The 25,000-nt window shown below is 42.7% G+C and overlaps 2 protein-coding genes and 1 pseudogene across 6 annotated transcripts in view; 1 reads left to right on the top strand and 2 right to left on the bottom strand.

Moving 5' to 3' along the window:
- Positions 1-7,953: 7,953 nt before the first annotated feature.
- Positions 7,954-13,155, bottom strand: LOC147008172 (uncharacterized; annotated as a pseudogene). Its single transcript, XR_015053647.1, has 2 exons — positions 11,820-13,155; positions 7,954-9,055 (listed from the first exon to the last, which is right to left on the bottom strand). The product of XR_015053647.1 is annotated as an uncharacterized LOC147008172 (transcript).
- An 83-nt stretch (positions 13,156-13,238) lies between these two features.
- LOC147008163 (uncharacterized) overlaps positions 13,239-25,000 on the bottom strand; it is a 195,652-nt gene continuing 183,890 nt past the window's right edge. The window contains 3 exon segments of the mRNA XM_085865642.1: positions 13,239-14,290; positions 16,458-16,829; positions 22,043-22,130. Coding sequence (XP_085721768.1) covers positions 13,353-14,290; positions 16,458-16,829; positions 22,043-22,130 — 1,398 coding nt within the window. The 3' untranslated portion in view covers positions 13,239-13,352.
- LOC147008171 (polypyrimidine tract-binding protein 2-like) lies at positions 18,100-24,264 on the top strand. 4 transcript variants are annotated; one of them, XM_085865521.1, is made up of 6 exons: positions 18,100-18,443; positions 19,824-19,854; positions 20,000-20,087; positions 20,215-20,393; positions 21,869-21,954; positions 22,073-24,264. In XM_085865521.1, the coding sequence occupies exons 1-5, from the start codon at positions 18,382-18,384 to the stop codon at positions 21,926-21,928; spliced, it is 420 nt and encodes a 139-aa protein (XP_085721647.1). In that variant the 5' UTR covers positions 18,100-18,381; the 3' UTR covers positions 21,929-21,954; positions 22,073-24,264. The 4 variants fall into 4 exon arrangements, 2 of the variants coding, with proteins under 2 accessions (XP_085721647.1, XP_085721648.1); XM_085865522.1 differs by having other exon boundaries at positions 18,103-18,443; positions 21,808-21,954; XR_015053599.1 differs by lacking the exon at positions 20,000-20,087 and having other exon boundaries at positions 18,108-18,443; positions 19,824-19,897; positions 21,808-21,954.

The raw sequence follows: 25,000 nt of genomic DNA, 5'->3' as shown, positions 1-25,000 counted from the left end.
TTCTCAGTGAACCAAGGACGAGAGGAAGGGTAGGACAACTGAAGACGAGAGGGGATAAATCTGTGTATGAGGGAGAGCAAGTTTCTTTGAAATAATTCCCAGGATGAGTTGATGTTGGAGAAAGTAGCGATATGAGACCAGTCTAGAAGTTTGATGGCTGCTTGGAGACCCTGCCAGTCGGCTTGAGTGAAATGCCAGACTGGATGGCGCGGAGATGGATCTCTGATAACCCCCAGAGAGAGGGCCACTTTGATAAGCACGTGGTCAGAAGAACCGATTGGAGTGGAGGAAGAACATCAGATATTTTCAAGGAAATTTGTCAAAATCAGATCCAGAAGAGATGGAGTACCATTGGTTGAGATCTGGGTCGGGAAGTTGACCGATTGAGTCAGTCCCAAAGAGTCGCAGAAAGCTTTTGTTGAAGTGCCATGACAGGTAAGAGAGGTAACCAAAACATAGCCAACTGGCATGATGACAATTGAAGTCACCACATATGAGTAAGAGAGAGTTTGGATGAGAGGATAGAAGTTGGTCCATATTTTCGGATCGTGAGGTGTAAATGGAGTCATCACTGTTTGGTGGATGGAACAGCACAAATATAAACATGAGGTGGGAGTGGAGGGGAATCCGGAGCCAGAGGTATTCCTGAGGGTGTGGGGGAGTGAGGGGTGATTGGAGGGAGAAGGGTGAGTAGGGAGAGTTGAGGGAGAATGATGAGGGGGGAATTTTTGAGAAAGGTGAGAGGGAAGCTTGGAGGGAGAACAGTGTGATGGTTGCTTTGAGAGGAAGGGGTGAGAGGGGTGAATTGGAACTGAAGTTGGAAAAAAATGATTATTGATGGAACACGAACACGCAAAGCACGGTTTTTAAATTTTAGGTCAGAAATGTGATTAAAGACATTTCTTGAGGGATGAAATAAAGGCGAATTGAGAGAATGGAGAGAAGAAACGTTGTAACAGTTCGATTTTTTATTGACAAGGTATGAAGGGAAGGTCGAATTGAGAGCAGTCTGTTGAAATCGAAGAAGAGTTGTGAATTATGAAACAGTTATGAGAACCACACGTGAGGAAAATGAAGCATTATAAGAGACTGTTTTTAGTGTTATTATCATTATTTTTTGATAAAGATTGCACAAGATTGGGTAAAGGAAAGGTTGAAGAAAAATCGTGAGGCTGAATGGTGAATTTGGATTGGCAAATGCAGAGGGTAGAAAGAGATCCAGCAGAAACAAGTGGTTTCAGGAGGTGTATAAGGAAAGTGAAAACTTCGGCCCTTGCATCACTGCTCACACTTTAAATTATGACTATTACACTGGTCAACAATTTTTTACTTTCTGAATGTTGTCTAAATTTCTACAAGTGAATTAGGGTATTCTGGCACTGCTGAATCAGGAAATGGCATCCGTTTCTCTCCATCAGGTCAGGTTTTTGTGCTAAGTTGATTTGAAAAAATCAGATCTTGTGACAAAATCAATAACATTTTTGTGGCATTATCAGCTGATTTTTGTCAACACATATCATCCTAAGCATGTTTTTAAGAAAAAAAAATGTTTTGCCAACAACATTTATTGATTACATGATAGAAACATCGATTACTGTCATCTGAATGGTGGGCATTGATAAAGGTAAGTACAAGTAAATTGCATGTTGCGTCACCACTGTTCAAACTTCAGGGCTTGAACTTCCGTTTCTTCGAACTCCTGGAATGTTCAGCGGCAGGGAGGTCTCTCTTCAGATTCCAACAGTAGTCAGCCATCATGACTGCGTCCCAGCGACCCTGATACCTGGTCTCCATCTCCTTCTTGTCCTGATGGAATCTCTCCCCCTGCTCGTCACTCATTGAACCCAAGTTCTCAGGAAACCGGTTCATATGTGAAAATAGGTAGTGCATCTTGATGCTCATGTTGCAGCCCAGGTTTCTGAAAGCAGTCAGCATGTTGTTGACAAGTTCTGCGTAGTTTCTGGCCTTATTGTTGCCAAGAAAGTTCTTCACTACCAAAACAAATGTCTTCCACGCTTCCAGTTCCACTTCGTTCATTGAGTTTTTGAACTCTGGATCTCTGTTGAGCTGACGGATCTGAGAACCATCAAAGATGCCAGCTTTCAACTTCTCCATGGTCAATCCTGGAAAAGCCTGGCACAAGTAAGTGAAGCAGTCACCATCTTTGTCCAGAGCCTTGGTGAACTGCTTGATTAAGCCGAGCTTGATGTGCAGCGGTGGGAAGAGTATTCTGTCTCTGTGTAGGTATTGTACATTCTTCAGAGTTCGTTATTTCAAGAAATACAACTTTTTTGTATCACATTATTACAAAATCTGCCCCATTAACTTTAGTTTTGATCCACGAACTTTATGCTTTGCCTCAGCAATTTTTGGAAGATTTTGAGGTTTTATGACTTCAAACTGATCCCTTTTCGACATAATCACCCAGAACTATCGTACCTGAATACTTCTTGTCATTAAAATAATTATTTCCAATCAAAACAATTATTTGACATGACATTTTACCCCCACCAACTTCTTCTAAAATGCTCCACACATGCGTACATGTGAACAAAAATGTAAAAAACGACATGTGGCCATATCTCAAAAACTTGACCTGATTGAACAAAACTAATGTGAGTTTTGGATTCAGCGCATCAGATTCGTCCTAAATCAGCTTAAAAAATGCAGACAACAAATTTGTTGTTGACCAGTGTTATCATTTGGATTGCATGAAATTTGTCGCGGACTTGCAGGACACATCGTTGAACGGAGGAACTTGAAGCTTTGACCAACGACGACATACCACTTAATTTGATGCAAATCCTGATAATGACGTCATCCGTCACGTGACCTGACGGCCATATTGGATTTCATGAAAAAAAACTGCATCTCCTTCATTTTTCGATGAAATGAGTTGAAACTTGGAATACATGGAGTCCACCTGAGGGTGAAGAATGTTTTTTTTCTGATTTTATAATTTCAAGTTAATTAGCGTGCAGTGGCCAAAATTAAAAAAGTGCTGACTCAGCAGTTTTTTTAAACACAATTGTGATTGCATAAATGTTGTTTCGACCTACAGGTCGAACCGTTGATCAGAGGAACTTGAAACTTTGACCACCTATAGTATACCACTTGATTTGATGGACATCCTTAGAATGATGTCATAGATCACGTGACATGGCGATCATATTGTATTTCATGAAAACCTTTAAAATTCATCTCCATTTTTCAATCGATTAAGTTGAAACTTGGACCACTTGAAGTATACCACTTGACTTGATGTACACATAAGGATGACGTCACAGGACAGCTGGTGGATCAGCCTGGTACAGCCGCTCAGAGTATCCGGCCCAGCAGGCCTTCACTTTGGAGTCTGCTGTCAAGAGCCCACCACCCTCTGCTCGAACTGTAGTACACCGAGGGATGGGCTTGGAGGAACGCAATGTGCGAATTCCCCTGTAAGCAGGACGGGAATCACTTGAACACAGGAGATGCTCGACCCCCTCACAGATTCCTCGCACATAGGCCTCCTTGTCCACCCTTAGCGCACGTACAGTTTTACGCCTCAGCTCCCTGAACAGCTCGGCTCTGCCATTCAGCGTGGCCCTGCGACTCTGGTAAATGGTAACCAGTGTCCCTTGAGAGACAAAATTCTTCTTCGCCCTCCGGTGAGTTCCAAGACATCCACCGGCAACATCGAGGAAGGTCGTCTTGAAGGCACTCCACAACTCAGGGTCAGCGAAAGCACCCAGACCCCCAAATCTCCACTCAGCCTGTCAGCAAACTCTGCAGCTGCCCTCTCATCCTTGAGCTTGCCAACATCCAGCCGAGACTGGGATGGTACCATTCTCCTGGATTGAAGCTGCAACTCCTTAGTTGCTACAACAAGCCGGTGGTCAGTATTGAGGAACTGAGCACTCCGGTAGACCCTGCAGTTCTGGACCATCCTTCAGCGACCATCAACGAGGACATGGTCAATCTCCTTTGCCACACCGCCACCAGCGTTGGAATACCAATTCCAACGATGAGCCTGTGGGTGCTGAAACCATGAACCTGCCACCCCAAGTGCATGACTTCTTGCAAAATCAAGGAACTTAGTGCTATTTAGGTTCACAGTTCCAGACCCATGGGGACCAACACACGTCTTATAACAATCCCTATCAGTTCCAGTCTATGCATTGAAATCCCCCAAAATGAGAAGATTATCTCGCCTGGGACACTGATCAACCACAGACTCGAGCGTGGCATAGAATGTGTCCTTCACGGTGAGATCACTTGCCTCAGTCGGAACATAAACAGAGACCAGGGAAATGACACCGAAGGAGTGATGAATCCTTAGTCTCATCATACGCTCGTTGACCGGTGTTACCTCAATTTTAATTGGAGTAATCTTATTGGACACAGCTACAGCAACTCCTTGGGCATGGTAACAATCAGAGCGACAAGACCAACAGGAGGTGTAACCACCCAAAATGATCTCGCCGCAATCAGTTCTCCGAACCTCAGAGAGTACTGCAATACCGATGTCCAAACACTTGAGCTCAGATGATAAGAGAGACAGGCTATCATCTTCTCTTCGGGATAGGACATTCCAGGCACTCACCCAAAGGGACCGCCTCAGGTTAACCCAAGGAGACCGCTGTCTGATGGATGACACCTCCGCACCACCCCGGCACACACTTCTGCAATCTGACCCGGGAAGGTTACCTTGTGGTTTCCTTCCTGTCATCAAAAGTGGGGTTCCCAAAGGCTTTACCCCAATCCCATCAACCGGTGAGCTGTCCTGCGAAGGGAAGCTGAACAGGAGGTCCTCCAATGGAGTGGTTTTTCAGATTTTTTTGGTGCTTTTCGTATGTTTTGTGGAATGAAGGGTTTTACCGTGGCCACAGTGCAAATCCTGCCACCAACCTCCAAATAAAAATTAACCCAACTGCAGGAGGACGTCTGCAGACACAGTTGGGCACTTGGTGTTCGCACATCCTTTTCTCACACCTTTTTGTGTGGAATATCCCATTTCCCATATTGCACTCCATTTTTCCTTCTTTGTCCAGTGTTTTATTTTTACACTGATTCTCTCTCCTTGGATCATCCGATTTAAGTCTCCAATTGCTTGTTGTCTTACTTTGTCAGGTATTTCCTGTATTCTTTCCTGGGTGAAGTATCTTTCCCTCATTGATGCTCTTGAATCGAATTTCGGTCATGGAACACCTTTGTCCCTGACTGCCAGCTTTGTTCGTTGTAATTGGTTCATGAATCTTTCTCCTCCACCGTGAGTCCTCCATGCTTCAACCGAAGAATACGCTTTGCAGTGGATGATGATTTCCTTCTGCTGGAAGCTCCACCTCTGTTGGTTCACGAGCGCCAGCCAGAGTGACCACAAAATTCGTTGTGTCTGTGTGTCTGTTCAGAGCACAACTTTGTGGGATGTGATCCGATTTGGATGAAACTTGAATATGATGTTGATATCAATGCCTAGTTTTGCCTTCCTGGCGATGGGTTCCCACGCCCATTGTGGGCGGAGCCACGCCCACTTGTAATTTTGTTTTTAGCAGCATCTCGCGTAGCGAACGCTGCTTATAGAGAGCTCGGCGTTGTTGTTGTTCTTCTTCTTCTTCTTGTTGGCAGCGTCTCGCGAAGCGAACGCTGCTCATAGAGAGCTCGGCGTTGTTCTTGGCAGCGTCTCGCGAAGCGAACGCTGCTCATAGAGAGCTCGGCGTTGTTCTTCTTCTTCTTGTGAAGACAAAATCTTAATCTCGAGGACTCGGCTCTTGGATATACAAGATCCGGATCTCCTTAAATACTGAGCACATGTAGACATCCTCACAAAGATGGTGCCTTTTGAGAGCGTCTATAATGAACTTTTAAATATATTCGGACATTTGCTTTAAAGTTTCGAAAAGTTCACGTTACTATTTAAAGATTATTCCATTTTTCGTATGGAATTTCGTAAATACATTATTTATTTCGAAAATACATGATATATCGTAAATATGTAGATACATTATGACGTGTTTCGCTATTGGCTTAATCAAGGCACGTGACGAAATATCGGAAGTTGTTGTTTTTAAAAATCATAGCCTGGTGTTGGCGCAGTGGTTCGGGCAGCGGCTTGGGATCCAAGAGGTCCTGAGTTCAAGCCCCGTTGGACCACTGAATTAATACACCAGGAGGTTGACTCAGCCTGTCATCCTTCCGAGGTCGGCGAAATGAGTACCAGTATACTGGGCCGGTGTATACCCCGGTTAAAATAGGTGTACCATATCCCTGTGTCATAAGAGGTGACCAGGGTTGCGTCAGGAAGGGCATCCGGCGTAAAACATGTGCCAAATCACTATGCGGATCATATGGATGATCCGCTGTGGCGACCCCAAAAGGGAGCTGAAAGAAGAAGAAGAAGAAGTTGTTTTTAAAAATCATATTTATATATATATTTTTTTTAGCCGACAAAACCTTTAGGACACTGCTCGTGGACACATTTGGCCTTGTTTGGTTCACGATCGCCAGCCAGAGTGCCCACGATATTCGTTATGTCTGTGTGTCTGTCCAGAGCAGAACTCCGTGGACTTTGATCCGATCTTGATGAAACTTGGTTATCTGTTCGATATCAATGTCTGGTTGTGTTTTCCTGGATGAGGGCGTGGCTTCGCCCATTGCGGGCGGAGCCACGCCCAAAAAGCAGCCATTTTTAGGGGGCAGTCGGATTAAAAAATCTATCTTCTCCAAGGGAAATGACTGCATGGAATGGGTTCTTCAGTATTTGAATAGCAAAATGAATTATCAAAAACTTGTCGTTTGTCCGATTTTTAATTTTCGTCCCAAGATCAAGGTCACAAGGTCAAAAACTTAGAAAATTGCAAATTTTGACATAAAAATCATACGACCGCCCAAACTTTGAGAGCTAGAATGACAATATTTTTTATGCATAATCTTGAGGTCATTCCCCACCAAAAGTCTTGAAACCATTTTACTCTATCTCGAACACCTTGCCCGTGGTGCCCCCTTCAAGTTTGTTTTTACGCTGATTTCATCAAAGTATGGATAATCCGGGGAGTGTGAAATGCCATAATGCCTATATGACGTTATATTGTTCCTGGAATGTTCCAGAGGAAGTTTTGCACCAAAGGTCACAATCCTTGACCTTTAAAGGCCACAAAGGTGAAATTTTCAAAGTTGTGGGAATCGAACCGTGTTTTCGACCTTCTTCGACGAACTCACTCCAATAAGCTATAGCACATATCCTGTTTCCTTATTTTAATGTCCACAACATTGTTTTGTGACCTTTAAAGGTTATGCAAAGGTCAAATTTTGAAAGTTGTTGAACGAAACCGGGTTTTCGACATTTTGCAGCTAATAACCTGTCACCTGAACCACATCATGTTGATCATTTTTATAACTTGGTCAAAAATTATCACATTGTCTCATCCTCGACTTCTGAAACAATCTTCAACGTCAAATACCACTCGTGAACCATCGTCGCCTCCCGGCTAGTTCATATATTCTTCTCCGATTCATCTGCAACCTCGTAGTTGTTGGTTGTGAAACACATGACACTTTTTGCTTTGGAGTAAGAGCTCTGTCCTCTCGGGAGGTGGAGATCTTCTTCCTCACTGGAGAAGGTGCAGTCATTGTCCCTTTTCAGCGCACACTACAGCTGCTAGATTTGGTCGCACAGACTTTGGCCTCAGCCTTCCAGGGGTCTCTGTCTCTTTATTCATTTTGTGTGAATGATTGTCATTGTTTGTCATATTTTTGTTGCAGTCAGTCATTTTGCTTTCCCCAAGAGGCCGTTGGACCTCGGCTGCTTCACAGGGGTTACCGATGACACTCAGAGAAGTGGTGCCAAGAAGGTATATGCGAGGGTTGTGTTTCTGCCTGCTTGCTTTCTCCTCACTGGTTTGCTTAATTGCTTGCCATCGCTCGGAATCACTCACGGGGGGTATCCACAATAAAAGACTTCTTGTCAGTGTGAGTTCATTTTTGTTTGTTCAAGTTTGATGAATGATGAAAAAACTTAAAACACACAGAACACTTTTCGGTTTCTCCCCAGTATGAGTTTGTTTATGTTTATTCAAGGGTGGTTATTGACTAAAATCCAAAAAACACACAGAACATTTGTATGGTTTCTCCCCAGTATGACTTTGTTTATTCAAGGTTGATAAATCACCAAAATTCGAACAACACACAGAACATTTGTCTGGTTTCTCCCCAGTGTGAGTTTGTTTGTGGATTTTCAAGGATGACAACCAACTAAAATCCTCAGAACACACAGTACACTTGTATGGTTTCTCCCCAGTGTGAGTTCGTTTGTGGTCATTCAAGGTTGATGAGTCACGAAAATATTTGGAACACACTGAACACTTGTAGGGTTTCTCCCCAGTGTGAGTTCGGTTATGGTAATTCAAGTGTGCTGATTGACCAAAAACTTTAGAACACACAGAACACTTGTACGGTTTCTCCCCAGTGTGAGTTCGTCTGTGGGATTGAAATTGTGATAACCGACTAAAATCCTGAGAACACACAGAACACTTGTACGGTTTCTCCCCAGTGTGAGTACGTTTGTGGGATTTCAAGTGTGATAATTGACTAAAATCCTTAGAACACACAGAACACTTGTACGGTTTCTCCCCAGTGTGAGTTCGTTTGTGGTTATTCAAGGTTGATGAGTCACGAAAATATTTGGAACACACAGAACACTTGTACGGTTTCTCCCCAGTGTGAGTTCGTTTGTGGTTATTCAAGGTTGATGAGTCACGAAAATATTTGGAACACACTGAACACTTGTAGGGTTTCTCCCCAGTGTGAATTCGGTTATGGTAATTCAAGTGTGCTGATTGACCAAAAACTTTAGAACACACAGAACACTTGTACGGTTTCTCACCAGTGTGAGTACGTTTGTGGGATTTCAAGTGTGATAACCGACAAAAATCCTTCGAACACACAGAACACTTGTACGGTTTGTCCCCAGTGTGAGTTCGTTTGTTGTTCTCCCGTTGGTGGGAATGATGATTGAAAGGATCTTCTTCGCTGAAGAACTGTGCAGATTTGGTGAACGAAACGGTTTTCATTTCTTTCTCTGCAACGAAAAAGGAACCGCCATGACTAATTGGGTCATGATGTGTTTCCTGCAAGGAATTGTGGGATAGAATCAATGTCAGGTTAATTCAATGTGGAGGACGTGAGACATTCATTGTGAAGGAAAGATAAATCGATGTTGCTAGTTTTCCATGTTTGATGATTTCCAAGAACCAACCAGCCAGATGAACTGAGATGATCGTTGAAAAACAAAACAAGAAAAAGAACAGAGATTGCAACCCTCACCAGGACTTGTGTTGTGTAGTGTTTGGGTCGTTTTGTGTGGAGTGTTTTGTGCGGTGTTTGTGTGTTGGTGTGCTTTGTGTAAGAGACATAACTAGAACTGCTGGCACTGATGACCGGGTACCAAGACGTTCTGCTTTGATTGTACACCTGACACTGACCCATGACGTTTTCAATGATTATTATTCAATTTAATTCAGAATTTGATGAAAATAAATTTAATTCAAATCAAATGGAAGACCAAATAGGTACAGTCATGCATTGGCGTCATTTGAAGGAACCAGAACAAGGAAAAAACAAAGGTGAAGTCATCAGGAGGAACCTGGATGGGATTCACATTTCACCTGCAACTCCTCTACCCTCAAACCCAAACAGGCACAGCCAAGTGATCCTGATTAAATAAAATAAAAAGGAAAAAAGAACCCACATCAAGAAAAACTAAATATTTCTGCCTGACAGACCATGTGTCCAATGAAGTTGAAATTTAAAACATGTATTCCACATCACTAGATCATCATGGTGAAGTTTCACATTTATTGAGTAAGCGGTTCTGGAGAAAATATTATTTAATATTTCTTTCAATCCAATATGGCTGCAAAACCATATGATCTTTCAATTACTCCTGAACAAACTTGCACACCCATGGTTTGGGGAACATTTGTGACATGGTTTCCCCTCGATCTGTCCAGCCATTGTTGAGAAGATTTTCACAGGTTTGAGGATAAATCCAATATGGCTGCCAAACCATTGAACCGATGATGTCATAAGTGTGAACCTTTTTGTTCCTCGTGGATAGGTGGTCATACATGTAAAGTTTCGCCTTAATCTGTTCAGCCACTTCAGAGAAGATTTTTGAAGGTATTTTTTTCTATTAACAATATGGCTGCCGAATCACGTGACTGATGACGTCATCATTTTTTCTGGAGACCATTTTATCCCGAGGTGACCCTAAAAAATGTTTGAACTGCTCAGATGTAGCGTTCTATTTCTACAATTGTGATGTCATCACGAAGGCACGATGCTGTCATAAAAAATCACTTATTCCGCATGAGGAGTACTTGCCGTGGTGCCAAGTTTCAATTGTTTCCGTTGTGCGGTTTCAGAGAAAAAGAGGTCCAAAGTTTTTCCGTTTTTCTAACATGCCTGCCACCCCACGTGATATATGACATCATTATTATGATTAAATCATTCTACATGTGGAGCCACACATATGGTGAAAATTTCGTCTCCGATAAGTGGTTGTGGAGAAAAACACTAAAGTTCTGTGTGGACAAACAGACAGACAGACAAACAGACAAATGAATAATCACTCGCAGAGTGACACTTGGTGAAACGGAACAGCACTCGGAAAAGTGCGTACCTCCGCCAGGCTGAACAGTTTACAATTTCTTTCCCACTGATCGGCCAGATCGGAATCCAGATCTTCACCAAAATCGAATCCGCTTGTTCTTGTCACCAATCATCTCCTCCACCTCGTTGTGTCAGAACTCGTCCATAACTTTTTCAGATCTCAAGCTGAATACAGTTTCTGACCCATCTCTCAATGATGAAGAAACAGTTTAAAAAAAACTTAAATAATTCTCGTGTCCAGATCTGGATTCGGATCTTCACCAAAATGAAGCGTTGCTATCCTTGGCCGGTCACGTACACACACCAAAATTTTCAGAACGATTGTTTGAAAACTGTGGCCAAAAAACGTGTGACAAAAGGACAAACAGACAGACAAACGTGACAGACCAACAAAGTTGGCAAAAAAATTTGTTGCCAAGTAACAAACATAAAAACGGACCCAAATGCAACCCCCTCGCCTCTGGTGAGTGTAACGAGGGAGTTCATGGAACACCTTACCCCACGTCGTGTTGAGAAACACATGTAAAGGGCCTTTTGAACTCTTTCTTTGCGTTTCTGAGTAAAATCGATATTGTGGACGAAAGTGTATATAAATATAAATAAATATATATATATATATATATATATATATATATATATATATATATATATATATATATATATATATATATATATATATATATATAAATATAAATATATATATATATATATATATATATATATATATATATATATATATATATATATACATACATACATACATAAAAGAAAGTGAACGCAGCGAAGCGCTGCTCCGGGCCATGCTCCCACACCTGACGCGACCTTTCATGGGTGCCTTCGGTATGATGTCATCATTGCAATTGAAGAATGCCACATCGAATCAGTAGAAAAGATTTTGAGGGTCAAATCAGGATAAAATGGTTCACAGAAAATACATTTGATGACACCATCAGTCACGTGATTCGGCAGCCATATTGATTTTAAAAAGAAACTTTGAAAAATATTCTCTGAACTGGCTGAATCGATTGAATAGTGATGAAAGCCGTCAGGGGTCAGGATCAGGTGTCCAATCAAAGTGGGGTTGCATCAAAGTGGGACGTCTTAGTACCTGGTCATCAGTGCCAGCAGTTATAAAGCTGAGTTCAAATAATGTCATGAATTATGTTACACACCAGTGCACAAACACCACACAAAAGAAGTTCTGGCAAGGGTCTGCAATCTCTGATCGCTCTTTCAAGTTTTCTTTGCAAACGTTATAGTTGATCTGAGTCCATAACTTCGAGTAGATCTTTCTCCACTGGTGCTGCTGCAACATTTCCTCTTGTCATTCTCTGGTCCTGTTGTGGAGTTTTCAGTTTTATTTCTTCATTCAATTCTCCAACCTGTTGCCCAATTTCTGTTTCTGTTGTTGTGATCAAATTTGAAATCTCATCTGTTTCTGTTTTCCTATCTTGTTCGATTTTCTGTGTATCATTAGTAAGTTCTGTTGGTTGTTCCTTTTCGTTGGGAGTTTGTACTCTGGGAATCTCATCCCAAATATATGTCTCGTCATTCCATTGTGACATTGGTGGTCGGTCGCGATTTATAGGTGACCGGCCATTTCTTATTGCCTCTTCAATTTGTTCATATCTTATCCTTCGTTCCTCCATCGTGAATATTTTCCCTTCGCGGATTTTGTTTTTCTTGGAGTTGAGGGGTGCCCTATTAAAATTACCTTCATCAGGGAATGGTCTTCTGAATATTTATTCCCAGGTGTCCGCACTTCCCTTTCTCACACCTTTTTGTTTGGAATATCCCATTGCCCATATCAAGGCCCATTTTTCCTTCTTTGTACAGTATTTCATTTTTACACTGATTCTCTCTCCTTGGATGGTCCGATTTTTGTCTCCCATTTGTTGTTGTCTTGCTTTCTCAGTTATTTCCTTTATTCTGTCCTGGGTGAACTATCTTTTCCTCTTTGATGCTCTTGAATTGAATTTCGGACATGGAACACCTTCGTCCTTGCTGCCAGCTTTGTTTGTTTCAATTGTTCATGAATCTGCACCGTTCGTTCCCCATGCTTCGTGCGTTGAATACGCTTTGCAGTGGAGGATGATTTCCTTCTCCTCGCAGCTCCACCTCTGTTCATGTATTCTTCTCAGATTCATCTGCAACCTTGTAGTTGTTGGTTGTGGAACAGGCAACACCTTTTTAGCTTTGGTCTGGAGCTCTGTCCTCTCGTGAGGTAGGGATCCCCTTCCTCACTGGAGAAGGTGCAGTCATTGTCCTTTTCAACACACATCACGGTTGATCGGTGTGGCCGCACAGAGTTCGGCCTCAGCCTCCCAGAGGACTGTGTCCCTTTATTCATTTTCTGTGAATGATTGTCATTGTTTGGCATATTTTTGTTGCAGTCAGTCATTTTGCTTGCCCTAAGAGGCCGTAGGACCTCGGCTGCTTCACAGGGGTTACCAATGACACTCAGATAAGTGGTGCCATGAAGGTATATGCCAAGGTTGTGTTTCTGCCTGCTCGCTTTCTCCTCACTGGTATGTTTAATAGCTTGCCATTGCTCGGAAACACTCACAGGGGAGAGGGGGGGGGGGTATCCACAACAAAACTATTCTCGCCAGTGTGACTTTGTTTGTTTATTCAAGTTTGATGAATGATGAAAAAACTTAAAACACACACAGAACACTTTTCGGTTTCTCCCTAGTTCGAGTTCGTTAATGTGTATTCAAGGCTGGTAATTGACTAAAATCCGAAGAACATACAGAACACTTGTACGGTTTCTCCCCAGTGTGAGTTCGTTTGTGGATTTTCAAGTTTGATAACCAACTAAAATCCTTAGAACACACTGAACACTTGAACGGTTTCTCCCCAGTGTGAGTTCGTTTGTGGTTATTCAAGGTTGATGAGTCACGAAAATATTTGGAACACACTGAACACTTGTAGGGTTTCTCCCCAGTGTGAGTTCGTTTATGGTAATTCAAGTGTGATGACTGACGAAAAACTTTAGAACACAAAGAACACTTGTACGGTTTCTCCCCAGTGTGAGTTCGTTTGTGGTAAGTGAAGTGTGCTGATTGACCAAAAACTTGAGAACACACAAAACACTTGTACGGTTTCTCCCGAGTGTGAGTTCGTTTGTGGTTTTTCAAGGTCGTTGAGTCACGAAAATATTTGGAACACACAGAACACTTGTAAGGTTTCTCCCCAGTGTGAGTTCGTTTGTGTCTATTCAAGTGTGATAACCGAATAAAATCCTTAGAACACACAGAACACTTGTACGGTTTCTCCCCAGTGTGAGTTCGTTTGTGGTTTTTCAAGGTCGTTGAGTCACGAAAATATTTGGAACACACAGAACACTTGTACGGTTTCTCCCCAGTGTGAATTCGTTTGTGTTTAGTCAAGGTTGATGAATGACGAAAATCCTTACAACACAGAGAACACTTGTACGGTTTGTCCCCAGTGTGAGTTCGTTTGTGTTTAGTCAAGGTTGATGAATGACTAAAATCCTTACAACACACAGAACACTTGTTCGGTTTGTCCCCAGTGCGAGTTCGTTTGTTGTTCTCCTGTTGGTTGGAATGATGATAGAAATGATCTTCTTTGTTGAAGAACTGTGCAGAGTTGGTAAAAGAAACGGTTTTCATTTCTTTCTCTGCAAAGAAAAAGGAACCGCCACAACTAATTGGGTCATGATATGGTTACTGCAAATAATTGTGGGATATCATCATTGTCAGGTTAATTCAATGTGGAGGACGTGAGACATTCATTGTGAAGGAAAGATAAATGGATGTTGCTAGTTTTCCATGTTTGATGATTTCCAATAACCAACCAGCCAGATGAACTGAGATGATCGTTGAAAAACAAAACAAGAAAAAGAACAATCAGAGATTGCAACCCTCACCAGGACTTGTGTTGTGTGGTGTTTGGGTCGTTTTGTGTGGAGTGTTTTGTGCGGTGTTTGTGTGTTGGTGTGCTTTGTGTAAGAGACATAACTAGAACTGCTGGCACTGATGACCGGGTACCAAGACGTTCTGCTTTGATTGTACACCTGACCCTGACCCATGACGTTTTTCATTATTATTATTATTCAATTTAATTCAAAATGTGATTAAAATATATTTAATTCAAATCAAATGGAAGACCAAATAGGTACAGTCCTGCATTGGCGTCATTCGAAGGAACCAGAACAAGGAAAAAACAAAGATGAAGTCATCAGGAGGAACCTGGATGGGATTCACATTTCACCTGCAACTCCTGTCCCCTCAAACCCATCCAGCCAAGTGAAACTTACTAAATAACAAAAAAAGGAAAAAAGAACCCACATCAAAAAATTAAATATTTCTGCCTGTCAGACCATGTGTCCGATGAAGTTGAAATTTAAAACATGTATTCCACATCACCACGAGATCATAATGGTGAAGTTTCACATTTATTCATTAAGCGGTTCTGGAGAAAATATTATTTAATATTTCTTTCAATCCAATATGGCTGCCAAACCATGTGATCTTTCAATTACTCCTGAACAAACTTGCACACCCATGGTTTGGGGAACATTTGTGTGAAGTTTCCCCTCGATCTGTCCAGCCGTTCTGGAGAAGATTTTTATTGCTTTGAGGATAAATCCAATATGGCTGCCAAACCCTGTGATGTCAGATGTGTAAACCTTTGGTTCCTCATGGATAGGCGGTCATACGAGTAAAGTTTCGCCTCAATCTGTTCAGCCACTTCAGAGAAGATTTTCGAAGGTTGTTTAAAAAAAAAATGGCTGCCGAATCATGTGACCGATGACGTCATCAAATTTTGTTCTGTGGACCATTTTATCCATACGTGACCCTCCAAAATGTTTATACTGATCAGATGTAGCATTCTACATGTGCTATGATGACGTCAAAACGAAGGCATCTATGACGTAATAAAAATAATTTATTCCACATCAGTAGCACTTGTCATGTGCGAAGTTTCAATTATTTCCTCGGTGCAGTTTCAGAGATACAGAGGTCCAAAGTTTTTCCAACATGGCTGCCGCACCACGTCATCTATGACGTCACAATTATAATTTTATCATTTTACATGAGGAGTCGCACCGATGTTGAGAATTTCGTCTCAATCCGACAAGTGGTTGCGGAGAAAAACACGAAGTTCTGTACAGACAAACAAACAAACCTAAAATCACTCATGGAGTGACACTTGGTGAAACGGAACACCACTCGGTGGAGCACACACCTCCACCAGGGTGAACAGTTCACATTTTGTATCCACTGATAGGTCGGATCTGGATTCGGACCTGAACCAAAATCGAATCGGCTTGTTCTTGTCACCGAACCAACTCATCCACCTCGTTTTGTCACAACTCGTCCACAACATCCTCAGATCTCATGATGTTCATCGTTCTTGTCGCCATGTCTCTCAATGGTGAAGAATTACTTACAATATCAAAATAATTCTTCTCTTCGGATCCGGATCTTCACTGAAATCGAATCAATTTGTTCTGATTACACACCGAACCTGTTCTCCAAATACCGTCCGAATCCGTGCACAACTTATTGTGAACTATAATTGTGACGTCATAGATGACGTGGTGAGGCAGCCATGTTGGAAACACTTTGGACCTTCTTGAGATATATCTTGTTCACACACAAACAGAGGGGGGTGGAAACAACCTCTGACCAACGTCCGTGGTGGAGGTAACAATGACGTGCGAAGAGGGAGGGATGAGCACAGCGCGTGCACGGACTTCCCCGACACGGTGATGACGTCATTCCGCCTCAGCTCACCACCCCCCAAACCCCCACATCCCTCCCGGATCCCTCCCTACTAACCGGGCCGACTTTGCTGCCCCTGACAGTCGATGAAACTTGCTGCGACCAGCAACGCGTCCGCGTCCATCGCTGCTTCTTCAAATGGAGGATCCCAGGTCTCAGGGGACCCCTTCCCGCCGCCTCCAAGGGGTCGATCGCCTCCAATCGGTGATGTACCCGCTGCCTGAGCTCGGACATCCCCAAAGCGAAATCCGTGATCGCTCACCCCTAACCTCCTCGAGGGCGGAACGGGACCGAAACCCCGTTGTTCTGTCTCCGACAAACGAACTACCCAACGTCCTGTGCTCCCCACGTCCGTACTGCGACGGCTCGGCGCGATCAGTGGCCACAGGCGGAAGGAGAAGACGAACAAAACTTCACCACAGCGCGTTGTTCACAAAATGGCGGAAGAGGCGAGCACAAGGGCGGGATCACGTGACGTCAAATCCGCGGGCGGGTCGCAAAGAGCGGACTGGATGTTTGGATTCGGAGTGGTATTTTCCACTCAACTCGGGGCGAACAGATAAAGCAGAGGATTTCCCATGGAATCAGAAAGACTACCGATGAAGTGATGGTTTCACAAGGGAGAGAGAACATCAAAAACTCCATCGAACTGACAATCCCACGGGATTTAAATAATTTATTTATAAACCCCAATGAACTACACAAGGTCCTGTACTTTGTATTAATACATCGTGTGGAGAGTAATCCGTTATAAATGTGTTTTTAATCTGAATAAACATCGTCTCTGTAATTCACGAGGAGGCCTCGAGCGCCCTCCCTCGATATTAAAGTGCGTTTCCATAGCAACCACGTTCCTGTAACTCGTCTCCAAGGAGTGCCACGTGACCCCGCAGGGTGCCCGCCCCGCCCACTGCAAGCTCCGCCCACCGCTTGTCGGCTCCAAATCATTCCATTGAGGGATTTAAGTGGATACCGTTACGTACGGGACATTGTGTGATTTATATTTTCAAATATTCCCTTCATATGTTTGAAGAATTGTTCGTCGAACTTCTTGTAATTGTCTGTCTTAAGCCAGCTCAGCGAAGGGTTTGTCTTAAGCGGGCTCTTCCATGAGCCTCGAATCTGTGCAGAAAAACAACACACAATCTGTCACCCCGGTGTCTCACAAGCCAGGTGAATCATCACTGTGTAGCCCACCCCTCGGACGGACGTTAAACGGGCTGCCCCCATCAGTCAGTCGATGTTAATGATCCCAGTGTCCTTCACGAAGAGGTGGCGAGCTATCGCCGGCACCCTGAACAAATTACTGCCCTGACTTCCCGGCCCGGATTGTGTTGTCGCTTCGTAACTGCCGCAGCAGCACAGACGCTCTCTGTACGTGACGATCGGACGATGATGCTTTGATCGTTACATCTTGAAGGAGATTTTGGCGGGAACTGAATTCCACAGTCGATCGTTGTACTCGTCCATCACTCTCTTGCCGTCATGACGTCATCCGGACGAGCGCGTTACATTTCTTTCATCAATCGCACATTTTTTTATTTTGACCGTTCCAAAGTTCTACTTTTGAGAATTAACCGCTTATTTTATCGTTTTTTAAAATAAAATTACATTTAGTTTGAATGTTTAATAATTGCTGCACACGGCCCCTGTGCTGCAGCCGGAAGTAGACGGTGTATGGTGGCAGCGCTGTTCAGTCGGGCTGGAATTTATACCTTCACGTTCGGTTCGAACTGCAGTACATTTCGAAATGTGAAAACATTTTAAATATGAGGTACATGTTGTTGTTTTTTTTTTCTTCCGTTCTAGTACTTCAGAGAATCAGTATTCGAGGTGAAAAGCGCGCGATGGCTGACGTCATCGTCTCGTGAAACGCGTGACGTCACAATTCCCGCCTTTTTCTGCGCCATCTCATCGCGTGAGAAAGTGAGAGCGATTTATCGAACGGCTCTGAGAAGCACCGGCGGTCAGGATTCGCTGTATGAAGGAAGTGAGTGATGAAGTAGAGGAGGGGACCTGTGGAAGAGGAGGAACCTCGCGCGGGTAAGTGTGAAACGAGAGTTCGGTTCGGGGACGACGATCCAACTCGTTAGCTCGCCTGTTCGAAGAACAGAGCTATAGGTTTTTTTTTTTTTTTTTTTTGCATTTCTACATGTTTTGATTGATTTCCACCCCCCAAAAAAAAATTGTTAGAGAAAAAAAAATTTTTTTTTGCATTTCTACATATTTTAAGTGATTTCCAACCCCCCCCCCAAAAAAAAAATTGAGAATTTTTTTTTTTTGCATTTCTACATGTTTTAAGTGATTTCCAACCCCCCCTCCCCCCAAAAAAATTGAGAAAAAAAATTATTTTTTTTGCATTTGTACATGTTTTAAGTGATTTCCAACCCCCACCTCCCCGAAAAAAAATTTAGAAATTTTTTTTTTTTTTTTTTATTTCTACATTTTTTAAGTGATTTCCAACCCCCCCTCCCCCCAAAAAAATTGAGAAAAAAAATTTTTTTTGCATTTGTACATGTTTTAAGTGATTTCCAAACCCCACCTCCCCGAAAAAAAATTTAGAAAAAAAATTTTTTTTTTTGCATTTCTACATGTTTTAAGTGATTTATAACCCCCCTCCCCCAAAAAAAATTGAGAAAAAAAATTATTTTTTTTGCATTTGTACATGTTTTCAGTGATTTCTAAACCCCACCTCCCCGAAAAAAAATTTAGAAAAAAAAATTTTTTTTTTTGCATTTCTACATGTTTTAAGTGATTTCCAACCCCCCCTCCCCCAAAAAAAATTGAGAAAATTTTTTTTTTTTGCATTTCTACATGTTTTAAGTGATTTCCAACCCCCACCTCCCCCCCAAAAAAAAAGTTAAGAGAAAAAAAAAAATTTTTTTTGCATTTCTACATGTTTTAAGTGATTTCCAACCCCCACCCCCAAAAAAAATTGTTAGAGAAAATTTTTTTTTTTTTATTTTGCATTTCTACATGTTTTAAGTGATTTCCAACCCCCACCCGCCAAAAAAAATGTTGGAGAAAAGAACTATAACTCTGTCAGCACTGTTGACATATTTAATGAATAAGATATAAGGTTCACTTGAGTGACCCAGCAGTATTGGCGGCGGAGGTTTTGCACTCTCCCGAGTGCTCCCCCTCAAGTTACTGATTACAATATACAAATACATATATTGCTTTAAAATTATTTGGATCAGACTTCACTGCAATGCTTAAAAAAATATTATTAGACTTGTCTTTTAAAAATGATAAATGTATAAACAGGCGAGCATTAGGTGGCTTTGACACCAACTCTGGTTTTTATGTCCTTTTTAAGAAATGAAACTAAAAGTATTGAAGAATGATTGTGTGCTGAACGTGATTTTTTTTAATGAAGTATTAATTTTTACACCTTGCACCTCCTTTACCTTTTCCCCTCAGGGTTGCGTCGGATCCAGTCCTTGGTTCCAAGGTGAGGAGGCCCTGAGGTGGAACTACTCGTGGAATCTTCTTCAGTGCGTCCGCCCCACGATCTCTATCTCTTGTTTCCTCTCCTGTTTTCCCATTTATTATTTACTTCCTCCTTCTCTCCTTCCATTCCTCCTCTCCCTCTCCAGAGAGGATCCGATGAACTGCTTTGTGCTTCTTCTTCTTCTTCTTCTTCTTCTACAAACCTCTCAGCAATGGCAGAAGTGGGAGCTACCGGTGGGATTCTTCTTCTTCCGTTCTGTTTTCCCACTCTCTCTCTTGCTTCGCCGCTTCTCCCAAAAATCAGAAACTCTCTCTTCAAACATCACCTCTGTACCTCCACCGACTCTGTTCTTTCTTCCAGATTGTGGGAGCGTGACTAAAAGACTGAAGGCAGGTGGTCGAACGGCGGATCTTCCTCCTCCTTCGAGAGTCCTTTACCTGCACAAGTTACCTTGGAACGTCAAACAGGAAGATGTTATCGCGCTGGCCTCTCCTTTTGGGAATGTGACGAATCTACTGCTGCTGGAAAGCAAATGGCAGGTATGGTGATGGTCTTTCATGGCTGATGAACTTGCTCTGAATGGTCATTGGTGTGTAATTACACTTAAACAGCGATTTCTGATAACTTTACATTTCATGGGTAACCTCCACTTTTATCACTTGTTTGACTTGACCTGAGCTGACCCTGAGCTCCTTGGACTTTCGGCTCCCCACCCTGGGCTCCCTGGATAAAAATCCGGCCGCTCTGCTCTGTACTCCGCCTTTAACCGGAAGGGTATGATGTAAAATAAGAGTAAATGCACCTCGCTGTGGGATCTCGGCTATCATCGAGGGCATTTCCGTTCCCGGAACAAATTGAGCCGGTTCGGAAATTGACGCAGCTCGGAAATTGATCCGACTCGGAAATTGATACAGCTCGGAAATTGATCCGGCTCGGAAATTGATCCGGCTCGGAAATTGATCCGGCTCGGAAATTGATGCGGCTCGGAAATCGATACGGCTCGGAAATTGATCCGGCTCGGAAATTGATCCGGCTCGGAAATTGACCCAGTTCGGAAATTGACATGGCTCGGAAATTGATCCGGCTCGGAAATTGATCCGGCTCGGAAATTGATGCGGCTCGGAAATCGATACGGCTCGGAAATTGATCCGGCTCGGAAATTGATCCGGCTCGGAAATTGACCCAGTTCGGAAATTGACACGGCTCGGAAATTGATCCGGCTCGAAAATTGATCCGGCTCGGAAATTGATCCGGCTCGGAAATTGATCCGGCTCGGAAATTAATCCGGCTCGAAAATTGATCCGGCTCGGAAATTGATCCAGCTCGGAAAGTGATCCGACTCGGAAATTGATACAGCTCGTAAATTGATCCACCTCAGAAAATGATCCGGTTCGGAAATTGACGCGGCTCGGAAATTGATCCGACTCGGAAATTGATACAGCTCGGAAATTGATCCGGCTCAGAAATTGATCCGGCTCGGAAATTGACACGGCTCGGAAATTGACCCGGTTCGGAAATTGACACGGCTCGAAAATTAATACGGCTCGAAAATTGATCCGGCTCGGAAATTGATCCGGCTCGGAATTTGATCCGGTTCGGAAATTGACACGGCTCAAAAATTGATCCAGCTCGGAAACTGATCCGGCTCGGAAATTGATCCGGCTCGAAAATTGATACGCCTCCGAAATTGATACGGCTCCGAAATTGATACAATTTGGATATTCGGAGCGCAGGAAAAATAAATACATAAATGGTGGTTTTATTCCTTCCCAGGATCCATAAGGTTTTATTCAAAAATAGCCGGAGGTACTGCTTTCAGCAGGTATACGTATACCACCCGCCGTTCTGGAGAGCTGAGGGTTTAGATGGATGCTGGGATGTGAGGGAAATACCTGTGGATAGCGTATGGTTGTGTTGTTGATTGGTGCTTTGAGATGACTTGCAATCTTGCAGGCGTTCCTCGAGTTGTGTTAAGAAGAAGTTGCCACGGCAATGATGCGTTCTCATTCGCTAGTTTCTTTCCACATCCGGGGTGACCTCGTTCACATGCAGTACTCCAACCGTGATGAGGTGAAGACTGTTAATCCAAATCAACAAACTGTAAGTTTGAATTCCTTGTGTTGATGTGAGCTCGTGTTTATTTCTTCCTCCCCCACCTTGCCCCCAAATTTAGATCTTAGTCTCTGACCGTGTTTATGTTCCTTGTGTTTTCCATTAGAGAGTGAACGCTGCACTCCAGACTGTGAGCACACTCCAGACTGTGAGCACACTCCAGACTGTGAGTGGCAAAGTCATTTTGGAAGGTGCAATTGGAGATGAGGCACCAGCTGTTCATGCCAGTCCTGTTCTAAAAGGTCTTTGTAGAAAATTTATTCTTCCCTGTCAGTCTGGATGTTTTGCACCAGGTACTGCAAGGGAGGATGAAGGACTGGGGCATGTTGGGGTTGGGGTTTTCTTGTAACATGTCTCATTACTGAACAAATCTTTTCTTGATGAATTTTCATTTCGACAAAATCGCCGGAGGCATTATGTTTGTGGTTGACCATCCGGCTGTCCGTGTGTCCCTCGGTCCTTGATAGGTTTTCGTTGTCATGATTACTTAAGAACGGCTGAAGGGATCGAAGTGAAACTTGGTACAACTATGTATAATGATGTGAAGATGAACTGATTCGATTATGGGGGCAAGAGGTCAAAAGTTAGAGGTCATGTCAGATAAAAATGTGATACCTGAGACCATCCAAAGGAATTCAAATCAAACTTGGTACAAGTTTGTATGACGATAAATAATTTCTTCAAAAATCTTCTTCTTCATACCCACCAGTGAGAATGATACCAAATTTGGGTTCCAACATCAGGCCAGGATAGGGATTTTAAATTGCCGGTCATTCCGGTCACGTGATCGGAAGTTTGTCAAAATGGCCGACTTTGTCAATATTTGGGAAAATTGCGTAAATTCCTTCAAAAATCTTCTTCTCCATAACCACTGGTGAGAATACCACCAAATTTGGGTTACAACATTAGGATAGGGTCATGATGTTAAATTGCCGGTCATTCTGATCACGTGACCGGAAGTTTGTCAAAATGGCCGACTTTGTCAATATTTGGGAAAATTGCTTAAATTCCTTCAAAAATCTTCTTCTCCATAACTACTGGTGAAAATACCACCAAATTTGGGTTCCAACATTAGGATAGGGTCATGATGTTAAATTGCCTGTCATTCCGATCATGTGACCAGAAGTTTGTCAAAATGGCTGACTGAGTCAATATTTGGGAAAATCGTGTAAATTCCTTCAAAAATCTTCTTCTCCACACTGGTGAGAATACCACCAAATTTGGGTTCCAACATTAGGATAGAGTCCTGATGTTAAATTGCCGGTCATTCCGATCACGTGACCGGAAGTTTGTCAAAATGGCTGACTGAGTCAATATTTGGGAAAATCACGTAAATTCCTTCAAAAATCTTCTTCTCCATACCCACTGGTGAGAATACGACCAAATTTGGGTTACAACATTAGGATAGGGTCTTGATGTTAAATTGCCGGTCATTCTGATCATGTGATCAGAAGTTTGTCAAAATGGCCGACTGAGTCAATATTTGGGAAAATCGCATAAATTCCTTCAAAAATCTTCTTCTCCATACCCACTGGTGAGAATACCACCAAATTTGGGTTCCAACATTAGGATGGGGTCTGGATGTTAAATTGCCGGTCATTCCGAACACGTGACCGGAAGTTTGTCAAAATGGCTGACTGGGTCAATATTTGGGAAAATCGCATAAATTCCTTCAAAAATGTTCTTCTCCATACCCACTGGTGAGAATACGACCAAATTTGGGTTCCAACATTAGGATAGGGTCTTGATGTTAAATTGCTGGTCATTCCGATCACGTGACCGGAAATTTGTCAAAATGGCCGACTGAGTCAATATTTGGGAAAATCGCATAAATTCCTTCAAAAATCTTCTTCTCCATACCCACTGGTGAGAATACCACCAAATTTTGGTTTCAACATTAGGATAGGGTCTTGATGTTAAATTGCCGGTCATTCCGATCACGTGACCGGAAGTTTGTCAAAATGGCTGACTGAGTCAATATTTGGGAAAATCACGTAAATTCCTTCAAAAATCTTCTTCTCCATACCCACTGGTGAGAATACGACCAAATTTGGGTTCCAACATTAGGATAGGGTCTTGATGTTAAATTGCTGGTCATTCTGATCATGTGATCAGAAGTTTGTCAAAATGGCCGACTGAGTCAATATTTGGGAAAATCGCATAAATTCCTTCAAAAATCTTCTTCTCCATACCCACTGGTGAGAATACCACCAAATTTGGGTTCCAACATTAGGATGGGGTCTGGATGTTAAATTGCCGGTCATTCCGAACACGTGACCGGAAGTTTGTCAAAATGGCTGACTGAGTCAATACTGACTGAATACCACCAAATTTGGGTTCCAACATTAGGATGGGGTCTGGATGTTAAATTGCCGGTCATTCCGAACACGTGACCGGAAGTTTGTCAAAATGGCTGACTGAGTCAATATTTGGGAAAATCGCGTAAATTCCCTCAAAAATCCTCTTCTCCATACCCACCACTGAGAATGATACCAAATTTGGGTTGTAACATTAGGCCAGGGCCCAGAGAAGCTACCGGTCCAGTGTTCCTATCTTTTTTCACACGCGCTTGTACATGTATTCACGCATACGCTTATTATCCAGATTATACTGTATGTCAGGATGGTAAAAATATTTTTAATGCTCACATTTCATTCCGGTGTGGCCTGTCATGAGTTCCTTTCCAAACATCCTTATTGCCTTGAGTGAGTCACTAAATCATTACTCCAGGGACTTTCTGAATCTGGGAGGTTGGTGGTTCGAATCCTGATCGAGCCATATCAAAGACTTTAAAATGGTTCAGAGTTTTAAATAAATCCTTGCATGATGCTCAACATTTTAAAAGTACAACACGGACGTGCTACCCTTCTTGTATTATTCGGGTTCCCTGGGGTGTCCAAAGCAGGAATAATGGAGGGAAGGGATGTTGGATTTAATGTCACCGACCTTTCAAACCAATTGATGAGGTTGTTAGCTCGATTAAATGATCGGTGATGTGGAAAATTTTTAAGATTGAGTACTTTGAATTTGCTTT

The sequence above is a fragment of the Eptatretus burgeri genome, chromosome 21, assembly GCF_056783735.1.
Source record: "Eptatretus burgeri isolate ZD-2024b chromosome 21, Ebu_testis_v1, whole genome shotgun sequence".
Lineage (NCBI taxonomy): Eukaryota > Metazoa > Chordata > Myxini > Myxiniformes > Myxinidae > Eptatretus > Eptatretus burgeri.
The sequence above is the reverse complement of the archived record's forward strand: the minus strand, read 5'-3'. Positions and strand labels throughout refer to the sequence as shown.

What these genes read in the sequence shown, in the direction of transcription:
- LOC147008171 (XM_085865521.1), top strand. Translation starts at nt 18,382, where the DNA reads ATGAAGGAAGTGAGTGATGAAGTAGAGGAGGGGACCTGTGGAAGAGGA. An exon ending in ATCCAGTCCTTGGTTCCAAG is followed by an intron (nt 19,855 to 19,999) that starts GTGAGGAGGCCC and finishes CTCCCTCTCCAG; the next exon opens with AGAGGATCCGATGAACTGCT. An exon ending in TGCTGGAAAGCAAATGGCAG is followed by an intron (nt 20,394 to 21,868) that starts GTATGGTGATGG and finishes CTCATTCGCTAG; the next exon opens with TTTCTTTCCACATCCGGGGT.